At 44.4% G+C, this 21,190-nt stretch overlaps 3 protein-coding genes across 17 annotated transcripts in view; 2 read left to right on the plus strand and 1 right to left on the minus strand.

Moving 5' to 3' along the window:
• Nucleotides 1-5,834, plus strand: part of Kif9 (kinesin family member 9) — a 44,402-nt gene extending 38,568 nt beyond the window's left edge. For all 3 annotated transcript variants that reach the window (XM_087563410.1, NM_001192000.2, NM_001413966.1), the window contains 4 exon segments: nt 1-91; nt 369-484; nt 1,998-2,102; nt 5,544-5,834. The exon segment at nt 1-91 is cut by the window's left edge and continues 86 nt beyond it. In XM_087563410.1, the coding sequence (XP_087419536.1) occupies nt 1-91; nt 369-484; nt 1,998-2,102; nt 5,544-5,594 (363 nt within the window). In that variant the 3' untranslated portion in view covers nt 5,595-5,834.
• Nucleotides 5,835-8,145: 2,311 nt separating this feature from the next.
• Nucleotides 8,146-18,520, minus strand: LOC148004358 (uncharacterized). The gene is made up of 3 exons (XM_087564215.1): nt 12,741-18,520; nt 11,172-11,274; nt 8,146-8,465 (listed from the first exon to the last, which is right to left on the minus strand). Exon 1 carries the CDS (start codon nt 13,720-13,722, stop codon nt 13,363-13,365), a length of 360 nt encoding a protein of 119 aa, XP_087420341.1. The 5' UTR covers nt 13,723-18,520; the 3' UTR covers nt 8,146-8,465; nt 11,172-11,274; nt 12,741-13,362.
• Setd2 (SET domain containing 2, histone lysine methyltransferase) overlaps nt 13,145-21,190 on the plus strand; it is an 85,583-nt gene continuing 77,537 nt past the window's right edge. For 7 of the 13 annotated variants that reach the window (XR_015626713.1, XR_015626709.1, XR_015626711.1 and 4 more), the window contains exon 1: nt 13,168-13,355. Coding sequence is in view for 1 of the 13 variants with exons in the window: in NM_001401163.1 (NP_001388092.1) it covers nt 13,285-13,355 (71 nt within the window). In the remaining 12 variants the exon portion in view is untranslated. 13 annotated transcript variants of the gene reach the window in all.

Consider the following 21,190-nt stretch of genomic DNA (forward strand, 5'->3'; position numbering starts at 1 on the left):
CGAAACGAGTACCAGGAACTTCGTGACCTCCGGGCTGAGATCCAGTACTGTCAGCGCCTGGTGGATCAGTGTCGCCACCGCTTGCTCATGGGTATTCCAGTTGGCAAGGTTGGCGGGCTCCTAAGATCAAGTGAGGCCTGAGGTCAAGGTCAAGGGTCAGTTCTGGAAGTGCTCTCTGACCTTCGTGTTGCAGAGCCAGGGATTGGTCAGGCTTCAAGTGTGTGCTTTCTAGGCCTACGGTGGCTGGAGCTAGTGACTCGAACAGAGCAGCTCCTGGAACAGAAAGTGGAAGTGAGCCTGAAAGAGCCTTCGCCTACTTCCCCACAGGCTCCCTGACCCCTCACAGTGCTGTCTCTTGACTCTTGCAGAATTTGACATCTGGTACAATGAGTCCTTTGTCATCCCCGAGGATGTTCAGGTAGCACTGAAGCTAGGCAGCAGCATCCGGCCAGGCATGGTGCCTATCACCAGGATTGTATGTCTGGTGAGCAGCACGAGGGTACGAGGGTGGGGTGATTCTGTCTGGTGCTGCCAGTGCCCAGGTAGGAAGGCGGGCGGGGTAAGTTCCTCGTTACTCAAAAGTGAACAGCAGAGCTAGAGAAGTGGCGCCGCGGTTCAGAGCGCTTGCTGCTCATCTGGAAGACCCGAGTTTGGTCCTCAGCACCCATGCCAGGCAGCTCACAACTATTTGTAATTCTCGTTCCAGCTCCAGTGCCTCTTCTGGCCTTTGTGGGCAGCAGCACACATGTGAAATACGGTAGTGCAGACATAAACACATAAAATCTTTAAAAAATCTTACCTTAAGTTAGGTTTCCAAAGAAAGTTTGGGGGGTGAAGAGGGTTTATTTCTACGTACAAGCTTTAAGCAACATCATGAGGGGAAGTCAGAGCAGCAACTCTCAGAGACAGAAATTGGGTCAGAGACCATGGAGGAATGCTTGTCCTTTGCTGCCCATGGCTTGGTTCCCCCACCCTTTTTTCTAAGCCTGGTGGTGGTGGCACAGGCCTTTAATACCAGTACGTGGCAGGCAGATCTCTGAGTTCAAGGTCAGTATGGTCTAAAGAGTGAGTTCCAGAACCACTAGGACTATACAGATAAACCCTGTCTCAAAAAACCAAAGACAGACAGACAGACAGACAGACAGACAGACAGACAGACAGACAGACAGACATGGATAAGTGTATGTGTTATTCACTACATGCATGCAAGGTACTCAGAGTTCAGAAGAAAGTGCCGATTCCCATTTAGAATTGGCATCATATACAGTTATCCGACACTTTGTGAGTGGTGAGGGTTGGATCTGGGTCCTCTGGAGAGCAGCCGGTGTTCCTAAACAGTAAGCCATCTCTCCACCCTCTTCCGTCTGTTTTCCAGATTCTCCTGCCCAGGGGTGGCATTGCCCACCATGGGCTGGAATGCCTTACATTAATCAAGAACGTACCCCACAGAGGGCCTGTAGGCCAGCCTGATGGAAGACATTCCTTAATGACCGTCTTCCCAGACATGCCTAGGTTTGTGTCAAGTAGACAAAAAACAAAACAACAACAACAAAAACCACAACCAGCACAAATCTTAAAGGGGGATATATGTAAGAGCCAAAGAGATGGACCAGTGGTTAAGAGCACTGGATGTTCACCCAGAGGCCTTGAGTTTGATTCTCCATACCAACATGGTAGCTCACAACTGTCTGTAACTGTAGTCCCTTGAATGCCAATGTAGATACTGTACCCATAAACATAAATAAATAAATCTTTTTTGAGAGAGACAGAGAGAGAGAGAGATAAAGGAATACATTTTATTACTGTCAACTTTCTGCAGTGCCCAAGTGGCCCTTACAGAGGAATCTAGGAGGACACTGACAGGCATGGGTGCTTCAGATGCTCTGGGTGCATCTGGAGACGCAGCAAGAGACTGTCCTGATGCTAAGCAACGGCCCTGCCGGGGTCTATCCTGACGATGCCAGGCTTAGATACTATGTTGGATGGGCCTCTCCCAGGGAGAAGATGACCAGGACAGGTTCAGCCAGCTGCAGCAGACTGTCTTGCCTGAGGGTCCTGATTCCATCTCCTTCTACAATGCCAAAGTCAAGACAGAACAGAAGGTAACTTGGGATATTTATGTCTGTGAGGGTGGAGGCCCCAAAGACTCTGTTATTAGGATACTCAGAATCACCAACCTCATTAGATAGGCACAGGGTATGTCTGAGTGTGTGTTGGGGGTGTGTGTGATAGTACCTGTCCAGGGAGATTGAGTGTCACCCTTAATCAGTAGGTATCTTCTGCCAGTTCCAGACTGGAACAAGGTTGGACTTTGGAAGTGGGGGAAGGAGGGTCACATAGATCATGGCCAGGTCTGGACATGGCTTGTAAATGCAACCTATAAGCATGTATGGTGGCTCACAGCCCATGAGAGTCTAGGAAGGAAATCCTCTGAGACCACAGCCTGTGGAGAAGGTTCTAGCTAGGAGGCTATCCTCAACAAATGGCAGGGGGCAGAGGAGCCCATGTAGCCAAAGTGGAACTATACATGGTGTCAGCCACAGAGACCTGACTCCCCTGTCTTCACTCTGCCACTCTGTGCTCAAGGTGGCCTTTGTTATTTGTTTGTTTGAGACAAGTGTCACGTATCCCAGGCCGGTCTCACACTTGTTAGGTAGCCAAGGGTAACCTTGAACTGATGCATCCACATCCCGTGCTGAGAGTACAGGTTTGTGCTCTACTCAGCACTACTTCCTTTTGTCCAGTTTCTTTTGCTGTGAGCCTGATTTATAGTGTGTGTGTGTTTTCATACTTACATTTTCAGAAACCTATCTTATGTCTATTAGTGTTTTGCCTACATGTAAATCTGTGCAGCATTTGGATGTTTGGTGTTTGCAGAGGCCAGAAGAGGGTGTAGGATTCCCTAGGACCCCTCCAGAACAGTTTGGTTGTGAGCCACCATGAAAGTGATAGGAATTGAACCTGGGTTCTCTGGAAGAGCAGAGCTATCTCTCCAGTGAGCTATCTTCCCATTCCCAAATATATTTTTTAAAATCACAAGCTTATATTTGATTGGATCTAAGGAATGCAAAACACAAGAATTGAAATAATTTTCTTCCTGAAAGGGCATATACTTGTTTTTGGAGTGGGGAGGAGGGGTACTGTTTTGTTTTGATTTCTTAAGACATGGTCTCTTCTCCTTAGATCTCCATGACTTTGAGGCCAGTCTGATCTACACAGTGAGTTCCATGCAAGAGCTACATAGTGAGACCCTTTAATCCCAGCATTCAGGCAGAAACTGGTAGATCTCTGAATTTGAGACCAGCCTGGTCTAAGAGTGAATTTCAGGACAGCCAGAACTACACAGAGAAATTTTCTTTCAAACTAAACAAAACAAACAAGACACTTGCTTATTAGCTCAAATTCACTATTCGGCTAAAGATGACCTTAGAATTCAGTACTCCTGTTGGCACCTGTGGCTGCTGAGATTACTGCCTTCAGCAGTGCATCCAGCTTTTTGTTCTTCCTTGAAACAAAGTTTCATGTGGTTCAGGCCTGCCTTGAACTTGCTGTGTAGCACAGGGTGGCTTTGAACTCCTGCTCCTGCCTCTCAAGTGTTGGAATTTCCAGGTTTTCACCACTGTACTGCCAGCATTTGCTTTTGGCAGTTACCCATAGAGTATTACCAACCTAGGACCATTTTACATCCTTCAAGAATTCTAGCTTGAATGTTGGAGATGTAGCTCATTTGTCTGTGTAAGACCTGTGTAAGGCCCTGGGTTCAGCAAAAGGAGGTCAAGTCCCATATTGACCCCGGTGTTATGTCAAATCCTGTAATCTAAACACTTTGGGGCTGAGGCAGGAGTGTCTCGAGCCCATCTTGGGCTATGTATTGAGACACTATCCCAAGAAAGACAATTCCAGCCTAGTGTTGGCATTGTGTGTTCAGTTTCTTAACTTGGGGACTCGAGGGTTCCTTTCCATATTCTAAGCTAGCTTTAACATTTGCTCCTTTCCTGTCCCCTGCTTTAGTGATAGCCTTTCCTACCTGCTCTCAGGGATCCTAGCAGTGTATTAAAGGAATAGAATTTAAAAATAGGGTAGAATTTGTGAATACTACACTAGACAGAGGGCCTATAACAGTAATTAGGCCCTGACCTCCAGAGGAAAAGTCCCCTCCTGTTAGTTTCCTATTGCTCTGACAAATACCTGGGAGCCACAGCTTAAAAGAAGGATTAAGCCAATCTGGTGACACATGCCTCTTGAGTGCTGGAAACAGGAGAATCAGGAGTCCAAAGTCATCCTTATTTGCATAGGAGGTTCAAGGTAGGCCTGGGCTTTATGGAGACCCTCTTTAGAAACAAACAAAAATAGAAACAAAGGGAAAAACAAAGATGAAAGATTTATTTTACCTCATAAACTGGTTCCATTATTATAGGCCTATGGTAAATCAGATCAGCATGGCAGCAGAACAACATGGTGGAGAGCTGCTTGTTTCAGTGTGCTCAAGCAGAGAAGGACAGGGCTGGATGAAAGATATGGTATACCTTTCAGGCCAGTGACCTGCATCCTCCAGCCTGCTCCTACCTCTTGTGTCCCACAACCTTCCAATAATATTATCAAGCTATGAATCCACTGGTGGATAAATCTGTTGATGAGCTCTTACTTTCCTAGTACCTCTCAATGATCAGATCTACCCGTGGAGACTAAGCTTGCAAACACAGGAACCTCTATGCTTACTTTATATCCAACCTATTGTTAGGGTGTATTGTGTGAAGGTTGTCTTTGTATTATTCAATTGTTAACTCTGTAACAGCAAAGTGGAATTTTGGTACTGTTATTCTTATGGCTCATGCCTGTCTCAGTATTTGTAAACATATACCTTCCTCACTTGCTGATTGGTTTAATAAAGATCTGATGGCCAGCAGCTGTGCAGGAAAGGAAAGTAAGGACTTCTGGACTGAGAGAGGGTCTCTGGGAGAAGAATGATAGACAATGGGGTTAGTTAAGTTAGATGAGCTAGCTGGGAGGTAGTCTAAGCTATAATAAAATTAATAAGTTTCTGTGTCATTATTTGTCCACTGGTGGGTCCAAGAAAGCCCAGCAATAAACTATAACATCTTGTTTCTTTTGAATCCATCCCCTGTCAGGTTTTATGTAGACCACTGAAACATGCATGCCTATTTGTTTTGAGACAGGGTCTCCTTGTAGCTCTGGCTGTCTTGGAACTCACTAGGTAGCAGGTGGAGCTCACAGCCACCCGCCTGCCTGTGCTTCCTGGCTGCTGGGATTAAAGTCGTGTGCCACTATGCCCAGTATATGTCTCCTTATAAACATAACTGTCACGGTATTTCAAATGTTTTACATACTTTCCTTAGACTGAAGGAATGAAAGTGTTTGAACGGAATGTTGCTTTTCATAGCAGTTGCACTATGCAGAGAGTGCTTTGTCTCCAGACTGTGATGTTTGCAGGAGCAATGATGAAACACGTGACATGGCTTGTGAGTCCTTGAAGACCACACATCCTCATCAATTTCCCTTCTCTTCATCTTTTTTTTTTCTAGCACAGTTATATGAAAACCATGGTGGGCCTCCAACAGTCACACAGAAAATAGTCTCATCCGTAGCTTGAAGGCCAGCAGCTCTAGTCTGCTCTCAGGAAGCTGCTAAGCCACATGCCCAGAGCTCCAGCCACTCAGCTGCACGATGGGACCAAACCCAGAGAGCACACAATTGCCTGCCTACTAGGATGAGCATCCTCCAAAGGACACCCTTGCTCCTCTTCACAGAATATTTTTGATTTTACGTTACTACCATGTGTAAAAGCAAGATAAAATTATGTTTTATTTCCTGTCTGAAAGGACATCCTCCTTATGTACAGGTTGTGGCTAAAACCAAGTCCTAGTGTTTGCCTACCAAGCATGACACCTGGGATTTGATCCTTAGTAAAATACACACAGACACAGACACAGACACAGACACACACAGACACAGACAGACACAGACACACACAGACACACACAGACACACAGACACAGACACACACAGACACACACACACACACACACACACACACACACGTGCATGTAGGGATGGGAGGAGTGAGGGTGTAGTTCAGTGGTAGAATACTTGTCTAACATTCATGGAGCTCTTCCATCTCCAACACCACCAAAAAGAAAAATAGCTACTATTGTAGCTAGGCATGGTGGGATAGGCTGTAGTAATCCTGGCACTTGGGTGGTGGCAATGGGAAGATGAGGAGTTCAGAGTTACCCTCAGCTATATATCCAGTTCAAGATCAGCCTGGACTGTAGGAAACCCTATGTCAATCTAATTTTATTGTGTAGAAAATCAAAACAGCAATTCAGACTCCTTCTGGTGGGTGTTGCTCCCCAGTTGGTCTCTCCTGTCTTCGGTGGACATCCTGAGATGAGCTTACTCTGAGAAAACTTCTTCCAGTTCTCTCAGCCCACTCTCTGCTCCTGGCCTCTCAAGACAGGAGGAAGTCCTTCTTCCTTGACAACTAGAAGAGTATCAGATCTAGTTAGTGACCTACAAAAGGCAGAACTGGGTCCCCGTGCCCAGGAGTGCATGGCCTTAGATAGCACAGCCTTTCTGGCCATGCTCACATGTGCAATAGGTGTTGCAGCTTCTCTGTGTCTTGGCCCCTCCTTTTCCTTAGTGTGTGACTGAAAGTACACACAAGTGAAAGTGACAGGAACAGGGATCATGCCTGCAGGGCTGAGCAGGGAGCGGACATTACTCCTGAGTCAAGCTCTCAGGCGCTGTGTTCTCGGTGATGGTAGCACAGGGAAAGAGCGTGCTGTTTTGCTAAAGACAAACACTGGTCCTCTGGGGTCTTCCTGGCTGACCAGTGCAGTTTCTGCTGATGTTGTGGGCCAAGGCTTTGACCCTGAACATGGTATGACAGCCATTCTCCATCTGATACCCTTGAATGCCCAGGATGATAGAGGTCCCATAATGGAATTACCTAGAAGCCTGTCAAGGGAAGCAGTGAGAGAAATACTCCAGATCATACCTCAGAGGTTAACTTCTATCTGAGGGCAATAGGTTCTCTGATTACTTTATATGAGGAAAGATGTACAGAGCTGGGACAGAGGACATGGCGCAGTGGCTAAGAGCGCTTGTTCTCAAGCATGTGGATCCAAGTCTAAAACCTCTATACATGCATAAAAACCACGGCTGTACAAGACTGAACCTTAGCATGGGGGGCGCAGAGACAAGCAGATCCTGAGAGCTTGCTTGGCCATCCAATATTTCCTCAACAGTGGGCTTCCTGTTCAGTGAGATACCATCTCATGGTAGTAAGAAAGCAATGGTAGAAGACAGCTGATGTCCTGCTCTGACCTGTGTATGGCTGGCACCCATACCCACACTTGCATGCATGCACCACATGGAAACCCACCCCCAAAGCCAATCCATTTCATTATGTAAGTCAGGCTAGGCTAGAACTCAGTGATCCTTCTGCCTCAGCCTGGCCGAGCGTTTGTACTGGAGGCATGTACCACTACCCTTCTATCAAGGGAAGGTATTTTCTCATCTAAGAGGAAGAGCCACATGACAGTGTCTGAGGTGCGCTTTCCAGGTGGACTAGAAATAAGGGGATTTTGTGTGTATGGTCCCCTATTAAGAGTGCCTTCTGTACACTCATGAGGACTTGAGTTTTGATCCCCCATATACCCAGGTAAAACCAAGGATAGTGAGATGTAAAGCTAGCCTGAGGTCAGTGGGGGCAACAAAGTAGGGGTGTGGACATAGGTAGATCTTCAGAGCTCACAAAGAAAAAATTACAAAAAAAAGGGAGAAAAGGATAAATGAGTGTATACAACAATTATCATGGATAATATATAATTTTGTGGTTAATAGGTATAAACAAGATAGAACTAACATCTTGTTCAACAGAGGCATACAATTCGAAAGCAGAGGGGTGAGAAATTGACATTTGCCAAGGTAATTTTGTATTGTTTGGGGAAGAAGAAAAATACTTTTTACACATACAGTGCTTTTCCCCTCGTCAGGGTGAAGGTGCTTGTGTAAGTGTATGGAGAAAGATATTACTTCCCAAATGTCATACTGAACCTAGGATCTAGTTGCTAATGCCATTCTTGCCTGCCTTCCATCAAGGAAAGGAACACACAAAGTCACTGGACTGAAAACTTACAATTTTATTGTTCACTCAAACCTGAGCATTCCTCCTTCCCGGCCATTTTTTTTTTTGACAGGGTCTTACCATCCAGCCAGGCTGGCACTATAGCCTCACTCCTGACACTGGAGTGCTTCAGTTCAGGTGTGCCAGACTGTGCCTCACGTCAGCGTGGTAGGGGAAGGATTAGGCAGAGAGGTAGGAAATGAGTGTTGGATAGGAAGTAGCCTTTACTCAGTACCAGTTCCAACTGTGGACTCGAGGGGCAGTGACCTTTTGTCTTTACTGAGTCTTAGGTTCCCATTTGAGTCAGAACTCTGGCCTGGACACACAGGAAAAAAAAAACATGCCATTTGAGGAAAAGGTACACTTTTTTTTTTTTTTGGTTCTTTTTTTCGGAGCTGGGGACCAAACCCAGGGCCTTGTGCTTCCTAGGCAAGCGCTCTACCACTGAGCTAAATCCCCAACCCCGGTACCATACATCTTAACACACATCTCATTTCTCAGGGGCTGTATCAGTCAGTAAGCTACATGTTCATCTGTGCATTAGTCAACAGTCTTTACAGTGGATGTGGCTACAGCTCAGTGGTAGAGACTGCTTGGTTAGTGTTCTAGTTTCATTCTTTGGCTGTGATAAAACACTTGGACCAAAAGCAACTTAGGGGAGAAAATGGCTTACACTTCCAGGGCACAATCTATCATCCAGGAAAACGAGAGTAGAAATTTTGCTAGTTTTCTTATATAGCTGTGGACCAGCTACCTAGGAAGGTGCTGCCCAACAGTGGGCTAGGCCATTATCCATCAAGATACCTTCTCCACAGAAACGCCACAGACCAGTCTGACCTAGGCAATTACTTACCTGATGGTTTCCTCTCAGATGACTCTAGGCTATGTATACCAAGCTGACAAGGCTAACCGGGATACATAACACACACAAGGCACTGGGTTCAATTTGCAGCACTGGGAGGGACAAAATTTACAAATAGTTTTGGAGGATGTGCTCAGGGGATCAACTGGTATTCCCGTCCTAGCTGCATTCCCCATCTCTTTGCCAAGCCATAGGACTTACCTGTGGTGGTGATTGTGCTTTGGCTCTTTCCTTTTTCATGACACCCCAAAGTTAACTTTAAGGGCCACTAGTAGCCACCCTGGGGTCTGCTGGAATGGATGTGGTCTGGGCCCATAGGAGATACTAGGGATTCTCAACATTGTTTTATCAGTACTCCAAGAGTGGGAAAGGTTTCATGTTGGGGACTGTGGACATTTTTTTTAAAGTCTTTTTTTTTTAAGATTTATTCATTTATTATATATAAGTACACTGTAGCTGTCTTCAGACACACCAGAAGAGGGCATCAGATCTTTTTACAGATGGTTGTGAGCCACCATGTGGTTGCTGGGAATTGAACTCAGGATCTCTGGAAGAGCAGTTGGGGCTCTTAACCGCTGAGCCATCTCTCCAGCTCCCGGACATTTTCTTTAAACACATTTGGAAGACTTTTTGTATAAAAGCATGAAATAATTTGGGCGTGGTGGTTTTGAATAGGTTTGGCCTCCACAGGTAGTAGCAGTATTAGGAGGTGTGGCCTTCCTAGAGGAAGTGCATCATTGTGGGGATGGGCTTTGAGGTTCTCTATGCTTAAGCTCCGCCCAAGGCGGAAGAGTGTCTCCAGGCTGCGGTGGGATCAAGCTGTACAACTCCCAGTTCCTCCTCCAGCACCGTGTCTGCGTGCATGCGGCCATGCTTCCCGCCATAATGGACTAAACCTCTGAAACTGTAAGCCAACCCCAATTAAATTCCTTATAAGAGTTGCCTTGGTCATGGTGTCTCTTCACAGCAACGGAAACCCTAGACATGGCGTGGTGGCACGTCTTTAATCCTAGCACCCAAGAGGCAGAGGTAGGTATAAGGCCTGGCTGGTCTACACAGTGACTTCTAGGCCAGCCAGGCCTACACAGTGAGGCTGTCTTTTTTTTTTTTAATGTATGGGAAATATCCAAGTATCCAATAAGCGAAAAAGTATCTGTTGCTTTGATCAGGAGGCCAATCATAGTAAGTATGCAGAATGAGGTTGGAGGACAGGGAATTTTAAGGTAAGTCTGGGCTACAAAGAAGAGTTTTCTTTTTTTCAGACAGGGTTTCGCTGTGTAGCCTTGGCTGCCCTGGAACTCATTCTGTAGACGAGGCTGAAGTGTGGAGATTAAAGGTATGAGCCACCATGCCTTATAACACGCATTTTCTTTGTCTTGAGTTCAAACTGGGTGTGGTGATACGGCCTCCTCGTACTTGGGATACAGCAACACAGATTCCTGCCTGTAAAAATTTGAGTCAAGCTTCACGGGCCTCAGAACTTTCGCCGACTTTGTTTGATATGCTTACTCTATTGAGTTCTGACCAGACTAAAGTTACCATTAGACCGAAGCACCACTCATTTGTGTCCTGCTAGAGAGCTGTTTACTATTAAGGAAATGGGAAATCCATTTACCTTACCTTAGGTTCCTCTCAACTTAGCTTCCACCTAAAGTAGCCCCTTCCTAATGTCAAGTAGCTGCCAATGGCTTATGTGGCATTTAAGGCAAAGTGCTCCAATATATTCAAAATCTAGCTAGGCATGATAGCATACTAGAGACTGAGGAAGATGACTTCAAGCTCTAGACAAACCTGGGCTACATGTTGAAATTTCTCAAAAAAAAAAAAATCCAGTAAAGGTAACATTAATGAAAGGCATTGCATAAACATGTTCACAACATTATCTATGTGGTAGATACGCTTCTATTTTAATAGGCAAGGCAGTAGAAACCTGAGAAACAACCATGCCCAGTGTCATAGGACTAGAAGTTGGCTGATATTGTACATAGTACAAGATAGAACTTATCCATTGGACTATAATAACCTAAAATGTGTTGACATCTGTTGAAAGTTTAGGGTTTTATGGACTGGGATGTTTCTCAGTGGTGGAGTACTTGTCTAGTATTTAGGAAGCCTTGAGTTCAACCCCCAGCACCAAATAAACTAGCTATGGTGACATACCCTTGTAATCTCAATACTATGTGATAGATGCAGGAGAATGAGAGACGTTCAAGGTCATCATTGGCAACATACTGAGGTCAAGGCCAGATGGGATACTCGAAACCTGTTTCAAAAAAAAGTAAAAAGAGGAAGTTCGGGGTTTCACAAGCACCTTATTTTATCCTCACAGTAGTGAGAGAATCTGCTCACATTAAAACTTTCGATTCAGCAGCTTGTGGTGTCTGGCACCTGTAATCCAGGTATCAGGGAGGCTGGGGAAGAAGGATTTTGAGTTTGAGGTCAGCATAGCATACAGCAAGTTTCAACCACAAAGGAAAGCTCACCAACAAAAGCAAAACAACAAAATGTCCGTGGGAGACTGAAACCTAGTTTTTTTTTTTTTTTTTTGGTGGACCTTGAACTTCCACGATATGCCTAAAAGTTACCAAGTGAAAAAAAAAACACATTAACCTCGAAATGATAAAAGAGATCCTGCTAGCCTACATACAAGTGAAAAAAAAAGTACATCTTAAACGCTGGGTAGATGCTCAGTCAGTAAAGGCACTTGCTGTCTAGCCTTATGTTACAGGACCCACATTGGAAAAAATGGACTGTTCTCCTCTGATCTCCACGTGTGCATGTGTGTGGCTCAACACATGTATTCCTATAGAAACAACTTTAAAAATACACTTTAGGCAGAGCAGTGGTGGTTCATGGTGGTTAACCCCAGCACATGAGAGGCAGAGGCAGATGGATCTCTGAGTTCCAGAGAAACCCTGTCTTGAAAAACAAAAAAGCAGGTTGGGGATTTAGCTCAGTGGTAGAGCGCTTGCCCTGGGTTCAGTCCCCAGCTCCGGAAAAAAGAAAAAAAAAAAAAAAGAAAAAAGAAAAAAAAAGAAAGACAAAAAAGCTAGAATCCCAGCACTCAAGTGGTAGTAGGCAGGACGAAGTATTCACGTGTTCAGGGTTAAGTCTAAACTACGGAAGCTTTTGTCTAAACAAAGTTAGCTAGTAAAGGATTCTGTTAGATCACATTTCAATTTATTGGTAAACCCACTTTAAAAATTAGTGGCTAGTCTTCCCCCCCACAAAAAAAATTCCGCAAAAGATCTTAACTCTGTGATCTGCCACTTTCGTAAGCAACTGCTATAAATTCAGCATAAAGTTAGCTAATAGTTTCATGAAATCCTGCTCATCCAGAAACAAAAAGTTTGTAGTTTAAGTTATCTAACTTTTTTTTTTGCAAATAGTTTCACGAAATCCTGCTAATCCAAAACCAAAAAGTTGGTAATTTTAAGTTGTCTAACTTTTTTTTTTTTTGCAAGAAAGTAATTAATAACCTTTTCCTCAGGACATTTTCCCCGAGGTCTAAGAACAAACATAACCTTTCAGAGGAGAAAGGTAGGAGGTTTCGGTGGGGACACTGTGGTGGGGGCTGCGGGAGGCTGGAGGGCGGAGGGCGTGTCCGGGAAGCGGGGTCTGAGAAGCATCCCCAGCTTTGCTTGGTTTTCCGTGCGCGCCGAGAGCCAGATGAAGGGGCAAGAGAGAAGAAATAAAGGGGCAGGCGGGCGAGAGCCGCAGCTGCGCTACCTCACAGCCTTCAGGCCAGGCTCTCCGAGGGCTTCGAAGGATGGAAGGCGGGTGTCCTGAGGGCCTCGGGCTGTTCCCCGGACGTCGCCCAGGGAGAGGCAGCGGTGGCGCCCCTCCAGCTCCGGGACCCGCCTACAACCCTGGGCCCCGGGACTTATTGTTCCGGGAAGCCTCAGGCTAGGCCCAGCTTGGCCCGCGGGTTGCACCCCGCCCCTGCCAGGGTCGGCGGGCTGGGGCTGGCGCGCCGACTGGCGGCCGGTGGGCTCCCAGTGCGTGTCTCTTTAAGGGGCTGGGCCTGCAAGGCTGCCGGGCGGGCGGGGTGCGCGTTGCTTCGGGAGTGAGTGTGAGGGTGAGAGCGGCGGGCGGTTGCCGGAGGGAGGGAGGGAGGGAGGGAGGGAGTGAGCGGGCGAGCCAGCCAGCCAGCGACGCGGGCCGCCCCTGCCGCCGCCGCGATCGGACCTGCGGCCTCCTCCCCTCCGGTCCCCTCCCCCGCATCGGCCTGCCGCGGGGAGGGGGCTAGCGTCGCCGCCTCCAGCTGCTCCTCATGAAGCAGCTGCCGTCGCAGCCGCCACCGAAGATGGGGGATTTCTACGATCCCGAGCACCCGACCCCTGAGTAAGTCTCAGGTCCGCGGCCTCCCGCTGCCGTTGGTCGCTTGAGCCGAGGGCGGCGCGTCCTGACCGCTGGCGGCGCGCGGAGTAACGGGCCCTGGGCGTCTTCGCGCGGTCGTGGTGGGGGGCAGGCCGGGCGCAGCTACTTCAGGCCGCCTCGCTTGGCCTCGGCTGGCCGGGCGGTTGGGCCTGGCGCGGAGACGGCTGCTCGCGTCGCCGCGGCAGTTGGGGCGGCCCGGTGGGGGAGGGGCGGCCACGGCCTCCTCTACCGTTGCCGCGTCCTCAGTCGGCCTCCTTGGGTTCGGCGCTCCGCGCAGCTCCTCCAGGACACTCTGCGGCGTCCCGAGCTTCTGTTGCAAACCGCGGTGCATAGTCGGAGGCACCCGCTAAGGCCAACGCCGGCGAGAGGGCGCCAGCTAGTATAGGCCGAGAATCCCCGGGCTCGGGTGGAAGCTGGGCCCGTCGCCCGGCCTATCGGTGACGGCAACTAGGACCGGAAGGGCCTACCGCGCGTCTCCGGGCTTCGGTCCGCGAAGGAGACCCGCGTTGCATTCTCAGTTTGATTTTTTTTTTTTTTCTCCTTGGGCACTCGATTCTGGCCCAGTAGAGCTATGAGCTTCATATTCTGCTCCTTTGGCGCTTGGGTTTTGTAATGGTGGCAAGGTTTGTCTGGCTCCGTTGTTGAGGTGACACCAGATTTGTTTTTTAACCTGAAAGTGAAAACCTGACAAACATTTCTCGATTATGAGGCTTGAACACTTTGGCGTACTATTTCTTAGGTAATAGAATCTAGAATCTTATCTACAAGGAGGACTACTGCGTGTGAAGATTTAGTTAAGAGACCCAGAAAAATCTCTTTGTATCTCCTCTAAAGAAGATAGTGTACTTGTAAAGTGAAATATAGTTTTGTCCAGTAGTTTCTTTTCAGTATGTGTAGGGTATTTTTTATGTTTCTGTTGGGCGTTATCCGATACCACATCCAAGCTTTATTCCAGTCAGATCTGGTGGTGTACACCTGAAATACCACCTGAATTAGGATTGTAGGCAGCCTCCTGCCTCAAAACAACAAAAGTAAAAAGAAAGCTTCCACTCCAGAGTCAGGAGTCAGTCCCTTCCCTAAGCCCTCTCAAGATTGTTTTGTTGTTTTTTAGATAAATGGTTTCACCTTATTGCCCAGGCTGCTCTTGAATTTACTGTGTAGCCCAGGCTGGCCTCGAACCTGAGATCCACCCTCTTCAGCTTCCTGAATGCTGCTGGGATTTCAGTTGCTGACGACTAAGAAAAACCATTGTTTTACCCTGATTTGCACATAGGAGCAACAAAATTCATTTCCAAGTTAACGTTTACAGGGATGTCTAGTGAAAAACTTAAAACTTTTATGACTAAGGCACATTACACGTTTTTTGGGAACCTTTGCCAATGCCAATTTTTTTTTCACCTTGGTTCAGAAATGTTTGGCTCTTACTTGATAGTTCTTTGGTATTGTAACACAAAAGTTATTTTGTTCCAGTGTTATCTCCTCACAAAAAGCAAAATCCTCTTATTGCCTTAAAAAAAAAATAAAATTTTATTGGGAGAATTTTGACAATCTAGTTTTCACTTGAGAACAGCCTGAGTAGTTTTATGCTTGTTTTTTTTTTTAAGTTTTCAGAGGCCCATTAGTGGTCCTGTGGCATTTTAGTTTTGTCTTTACTTGACAGCTAATCTTGATACATAGACCACCTCTGCACACAGTCCTTATGTGCTCTTAAAACAAAACTCATCTCCTGCAAGAGTAAACCAGAGAAATGGCTTTATCTTTTCATGGGTTCTTGGCTTTGGAATAACACTTAAAAGTTTTTGCTTTGAGACTTGAAAAACCTCAAAAGGAATTTGTATCACTCAATAATGCTGATTGCATGCTTATGCACAAAGTAACATGCCAGCCCTCAGGAAGGGCAAAGAACCTTGCAGTGACTTTTCAGGTTGCACAGTGAAGTCTCCAAGCTGTAAGGATTATATCCTTCTTTTTATTGGAGGAAAACGTTTTTCATATTATATGAAAAATGGAGTCAGAAGTATATCTTTAATGTGCAGGTGAGGGAGAATGCTTATTTTTCCTAGACTTGAGGTTTACTGCTTTCCTGGCTTTACTGCTTTGGAGTTTTTAATAGTGTCAAGTAAGTTCTGATACACGTGCATTTTTTTTTCCTGTTTAGTAACGTGTATAGGTTATAGAATGCTTTCTTAATATTGGCCTAAAGGTATTGGCAGGCACCTTGAACAGTATCACCTGTTTTACATAAGAGGAAAACAAGGCCTGGCCAAGAAGAGTGAAGTGATAGCAGCCCCTGTGAGGAAGTCACAGACTCTGCACTTGAACACTAATTTAACCTTGAACGAATGACTGTAGCTTTGAATTTGGGTCTTCCTATTTTGGAAACAGTTATCCTATGCTAGCAACTTGCAACTTTGGAGAAGATTGAAGGAGATAATACACAGACGGCTCATGGCACAGAGTGTGTGCGAGTACCTTTAGCTGGGGTTATTAGAGAAATTTTAGAGGTGTGACTGAAGTTGGGGGAAAACTGGTTGTGAGGAGGCAAGTCAGGGTAGTTTCAGATGGTTCTTTGAAAAAGAGAAGTTGAGGTGAAATGTAAATTTGCTTTGATTGGAGCCCTGATGGTCTTATTGTTTTCTACTCACTCTTTAATTAGTTGCATGTGTGTGGGCCTTGGATAGTCTTACAGTATAAATAACATTGTATTCAGGTGAAGTTGCTATAATCGTTTGAGGAGCTCCATTAGGTGTCCATGTAGTGCAGGAATAGATAGTGAGGGCATAGCACAATCAATCAGTCTTCTATGACCTATCATACTAAAGGAGACAAACATGATAAAAAGTGGTTTTTGTTGTTGTTGTTTTAAACACAGGCCTGTCTTTGCCAAAGGTTGATACTGTAGTAATTGGTGTACACAACAAAGATTTTTCTTTGTGCAGTTTACATTCTAATGAGGTCTATAAACAATAAATTATACAGAATGGCCAAAGGTAAAAAAGGCTTTGGAAAATCCTATAGGATATAGGTGATTTGCTGTTAAAGAAGTCACAGGATACATGTACATGGTCAGCTGGCAAGCATCCTTGGGAGAGTAAGTTGAGATACGAAGTATCTGTGTATATGTTGTGTGGAGAGTTGAGGGGTGGCAGGGCAGTAGCCATTGTAATTTAAGTTGAAGTGGTTGTTCCAAAGTGCTGAGGCAGTAATCTAAGCTGCTCAGTGTGGCCATAATGGAACGAGAGAGCGATAAGTCAATTGGATCACATTAGAAGTGCTACAGAGTTTTATAAAGTTTTGTAGAGCCATTCTAAAGATTTGGCTGGGGTTTTTTGTTTGTTTTTTGAGAGCAACCCAGGCTGGCTTTGAAATCTTGAGCTCAAATGATGTTCCTGCTTCAGCTTCCTGAGTAGCTGGGATTTGATGTGCACCACAGTGAGTTTCAATCAGAGGAATGCTATAATTTGCCTTCAGCCTCAGAAGAATCACATGTATCACAGAGAGGAACAGAGTGGAAGCCTGAAGACTTGTAAAGAAGCTCATAATTTAGAGGAGAGCTGCTGTGGCTTATACCAGGGTGATGACTGAGGTAGATGGATGCCCAGTCTATGCTGAGGATTAAACTAATATATTTAATGACACATGTGGCATGTGAGAGAGGTTGAGGACGATTCTGACGTTTTCGGTCTGAGCATTTAGAAGTCTGTAGTCCACTGAACTAGGGGATGATGTAGAAAGAACAAGTTGGGAGTAGTAGTTCTTCTTAAGCATAGTAAGTTGGAGAAGATTGTTAGACATTAGGTTGGATTGTTAATGTGAGTCTGGTTTTCAGGGGAAAGGTCAGCTGGAGATGATTTTGTAGCCATCTATTTAGGTAGTATATACAAAGCCAGCAGACTGGATGACATTCATTTATAGACCAAAAATTCATCATGGCTTATAGTTCAGATAAAATCTTAGTATGTGTGTAGTCAAGGCTAGTGTGAACTTCATGGTTCTTGTGCCTTTGCCTCCCAAGTGCTGAGAATGTAGATATGCCACCATAACTGGCAAGGGATATAGATTTAGTTATGTGAGCCTCTTTTGTTACTTGCTTTTGAGACAGGCTCTCACTGGCGTCTCCTGGTGACCTTCAACTTCTTTCTGCCTTGGCCTTCTGAGGGCTAGGATTACAAGTGTATACCACCTATAGGCTTGATGGCATAGACTAGAAATCCTACTTGATTAGTAGTCTGAGGCAGAAATATCAAATAAATAGTCAAGGCCTGGTTGTGTTACTGGGTTAATTCAAGGTCAGCTTTAGCATCTTAGTAAGACCCTGTCTTAAAGAGATAACGATGGTGATGGGAATCAGTGGTTAAAAATTTGCATAGCATGCATGAGGCCCTAGATTCAAACCCCAGTACTGCAGGGAAAATCATTATGTCCAACATGAATTTTCTTTTTTTGTTTTTGATAAAGGGTCTATTTCACTATCTAGCCTTGGCTGGCCTGGAACTTGCTGTGTAGACCTGGCTGGATTAAAACTCAACAGAAATCTACCTGCTTCTGCCCCATAAAGGCCACCTTACCTGGCAGTTGGTTTTTATCATTATCATCATCTTTATTTCTCTCTTAAACAGGGTCTCTCTCCAAAGCCCTGGCTGTCCTGGAACTCAATCCATAGGCAGGATCTGACTGCTTTTACCTCCTCAGTGCTGGAATTAAAGGTGTTTGCCACCATATCTGGCTGGTTTATTCTTAATAGGTATTTGTAATAACTTTTAACCCTAGTGTGTGTGTGTTTGTTTTTTTAAAGATTTATTCATTTATTATATATGAGTACACTGTAGCTATCTTCAGATACAGCAGAAGAGGGCATCAGATCTCTTTACAGATGGTTGTGAGCCATCATGTGGTTGCTGGGAATTGAACTCAGGACCTCTGGAAGAGCAGTCGGGTGCTCTTAACCACTGAGCCATCTCTCCAGCCCAACCCTAGTGTTTGTTATCGTTGCATGAATCTTGTCAGTTTTGCTGAGATGCTAGAATAGTCATGTTGAGTGACACCAAAAGATGACCAGTTTGGGTTAGACTTGGAGGCTAACCAACTTTGTCATTTTTGTTAATTCATTCACTAGAACTGTAGAGTAGCACCTTAAAACAAAAAGATAAAATAAGAAAAAATAGAACCTTATTTTATAGTAGACTAAAAGCTATTGTAAGATTTGGGGATTGTTTATATCTAGAGTCACCAATACAGCTTTAGATTTCTTTTTGAGAAAAACCTAGCTTGTGTGTTTCATTTTGTTTTTGAGCTGGGTTTTATTGTATAGCCTAAGCTGGCCTGGAAATGGTTATCCCACTAACATTGGCCCTGAAGTCCTGGGGCTGGGATTATAGCCATGTGCATAGAACCAGTGATAGAAAAAGCCACCTTCCACTCCAGCAGCTCAAGTTATAATGGTATAACATGTTTTGAGACTTCACAGTCCTTATTCAATTTAACAGATACTTGCATTATAGATGTGAGCCGTTGTACTATAATTTTAGCCTAGATTAACAAGTAATGGAAAATTTTCCATTTGTATTACTTTCCCTAGTTTGCATGTATGGAAGTGAGTGAGTAATCCATGTATCACATGTACCACATGTGAGGTGGGCATGTGAATGCCATGCTGCATGTGTGCACGTCAGACCCACTGGGGTTATTCTCTCCTTCTACCTTGAGTTGTAGTTCAAACTGGCTTGGTGAGCCCTCTGTTTTACTTAGTAGTGCATTTTACTAGCCCCTCAATTTTTTTTAAAATTCATTTTTGTCTGAGCTGTTAGACAAGATATCAGGATCCTTCTCTACGTATTTTAATAAATTTAGAGGCAGTTTACGATTACCTATATTTGCTAAACACAGATGAATTGTTTTATAAACAATAAGGCCTGGTAGTCCTTGGTAGTCTCTCCCCCCCCATTTTTTAAGGCCTAGTGGTTACTTAGTGTCTTCCAGCTGGGTAAGTAAATTGGTTACTTAAATTGAGTTCTAAAGTTGGTGTGAGTCCTTAAAGCTGCCTTTTATTTTAGAGTGCTTTTTCTGTCAAATGCTAACATCTTGGTAGTGAAAATAGCTTTGGGATGATGTGGGTGTTGATAAGAATATAATTGTGCAAGCAGGCTGATAGAAGGGCTGCTTACTGGGAACACTGCTGTGGGCTTGCAAGAATTTGGAGCAAGTGGTAGTTTCTGACTATAGCTCTTGCAACTGCCCACTTCCTTGCCAAGTATAGTTTTAGACCTTCTCTTTAGGAGGGGTTATATAGAGGTCCTAATAAATATTCTTTGTGAAGACCTGATAAAACTTACATTTGTTTCTTTTGTCTGATATTTGGCTTCTTGGTAAGTATTTATTAATTGTATACTCTCTTTGAATAGCCAGACAATACCAGGTTTAACACATTAAGTAGAACAGATATTAATGTACACATGGCTACAGAAATTCTTCTCTTTTTTATATTTGTATGAATACACTGAGCTGTCCTCAGACCCACCAGAAGAGGACATTGGATCCCATTACAGATGGTTGTGAGCCACCATGTGGTTGCAGGGAATTGAACTCAGGACCTCTGGAAGAGCAGTCGGGTGCTCTTAACCACTGAGCCATCTCTGCAGCCCCAGAAATCCTTCCTATGGAAACCCATTTATTCTTTATTCTTCAGCATGCACAAAGCTTATTTAGTTTTAATTTTATTTTGTACATATGTAAGAGTACCTATACCTGTAGAGGGCAGGGACAACTTTTGGGAGTCACAGGAAATAGATTCAGAATATTGGTGCCTTTGCTTGCAGGGCATTCTTACTCTCTCTTTTTTTTTTTTTTTTTTTTTTTTTGGGAGACCGTGGGTTTCTCTGTGTCACTCTGCCTGTCTTGAAACTAGTTTTTGTAGACTAGGCTGAAATCAGACACAGAGATCTGCTTGCCTCTGCCTCCCACCATGCCCAGCTGGCCTTGATTGATTGATTTATTTTTGTCTGCTTACAAACATGATTATTATTAATTTATCTATTACTTATCAGGACAACTGTATGAATTCAGAAACAAACTACATATCGTATATACTGCTTCTGGGCTGAAAGTATAGTTGAGTGATCTATAGTATAAAGAGGTGAATTTTATTAACATACAGTAAAGTAACTAATTAGTAAAAATAAACTTCAAAAGTTGCATTAAAGTAACCAAAATAGGTATATTCTATGGTATCTTTGCCAGATCTAATAAAAAACAAAGCTTCTATTATACAATAACATAGGAAGCCAGTTGTTTACTTACTTATTATATATAAATTACATGTAATAATAGTTTGTGTAAGAAGAAGTATGTTATTAATTGATGTGGACACATTAAAATAGTGGTGGCTGAATAGAAAAGACTTTCCCTGCCTCAGTATTGGTGAGATATTAGAATAATAGCGTCACTGTCAGGGAAAGCCTCATGTTCTTTGTTGGAGTATTTTGTTGTTGTTGTCGTTAGTGGTAGTGGTGGTAGAGAAGGTAATGGTGTGGTACTAGACAATGTGAAGTGAGGGGCAGGCATTAAAATCTATGATAGCGTATATTTCAGTTGAGCATATGTTGGTGAAAAATTTCTTCCTAGCTGTATGTTTTTCTGACCTGCATACATTGCTTACCCATTTTTGTTTTTGGTATTCTCTTTCTATGTGAATACAGATTTTATTTTTAGTTATGAGTATATGAGTGTATATATGTATCTGTGTGGAGTATGTGCACATGTATGCAGGTATCTGTAGGACCAGAGGCTGCCTCCGAAGCTGT

Source organism: Rattus norvegicus, chromosome 8 (genome assembly GCF_021556685.1).
Source record: "Rattus norvegicus strain SHRSP/BbbUtx chromosome 8, alternate assembly SHRSP_T2T, whole genome shotgun sequence".
Lineage (NCBI taxonomy): Eukaryota > Metazoa > Chordata > Mammalia > Rodentia > Muridae > Rattus > Rattus norvegicus.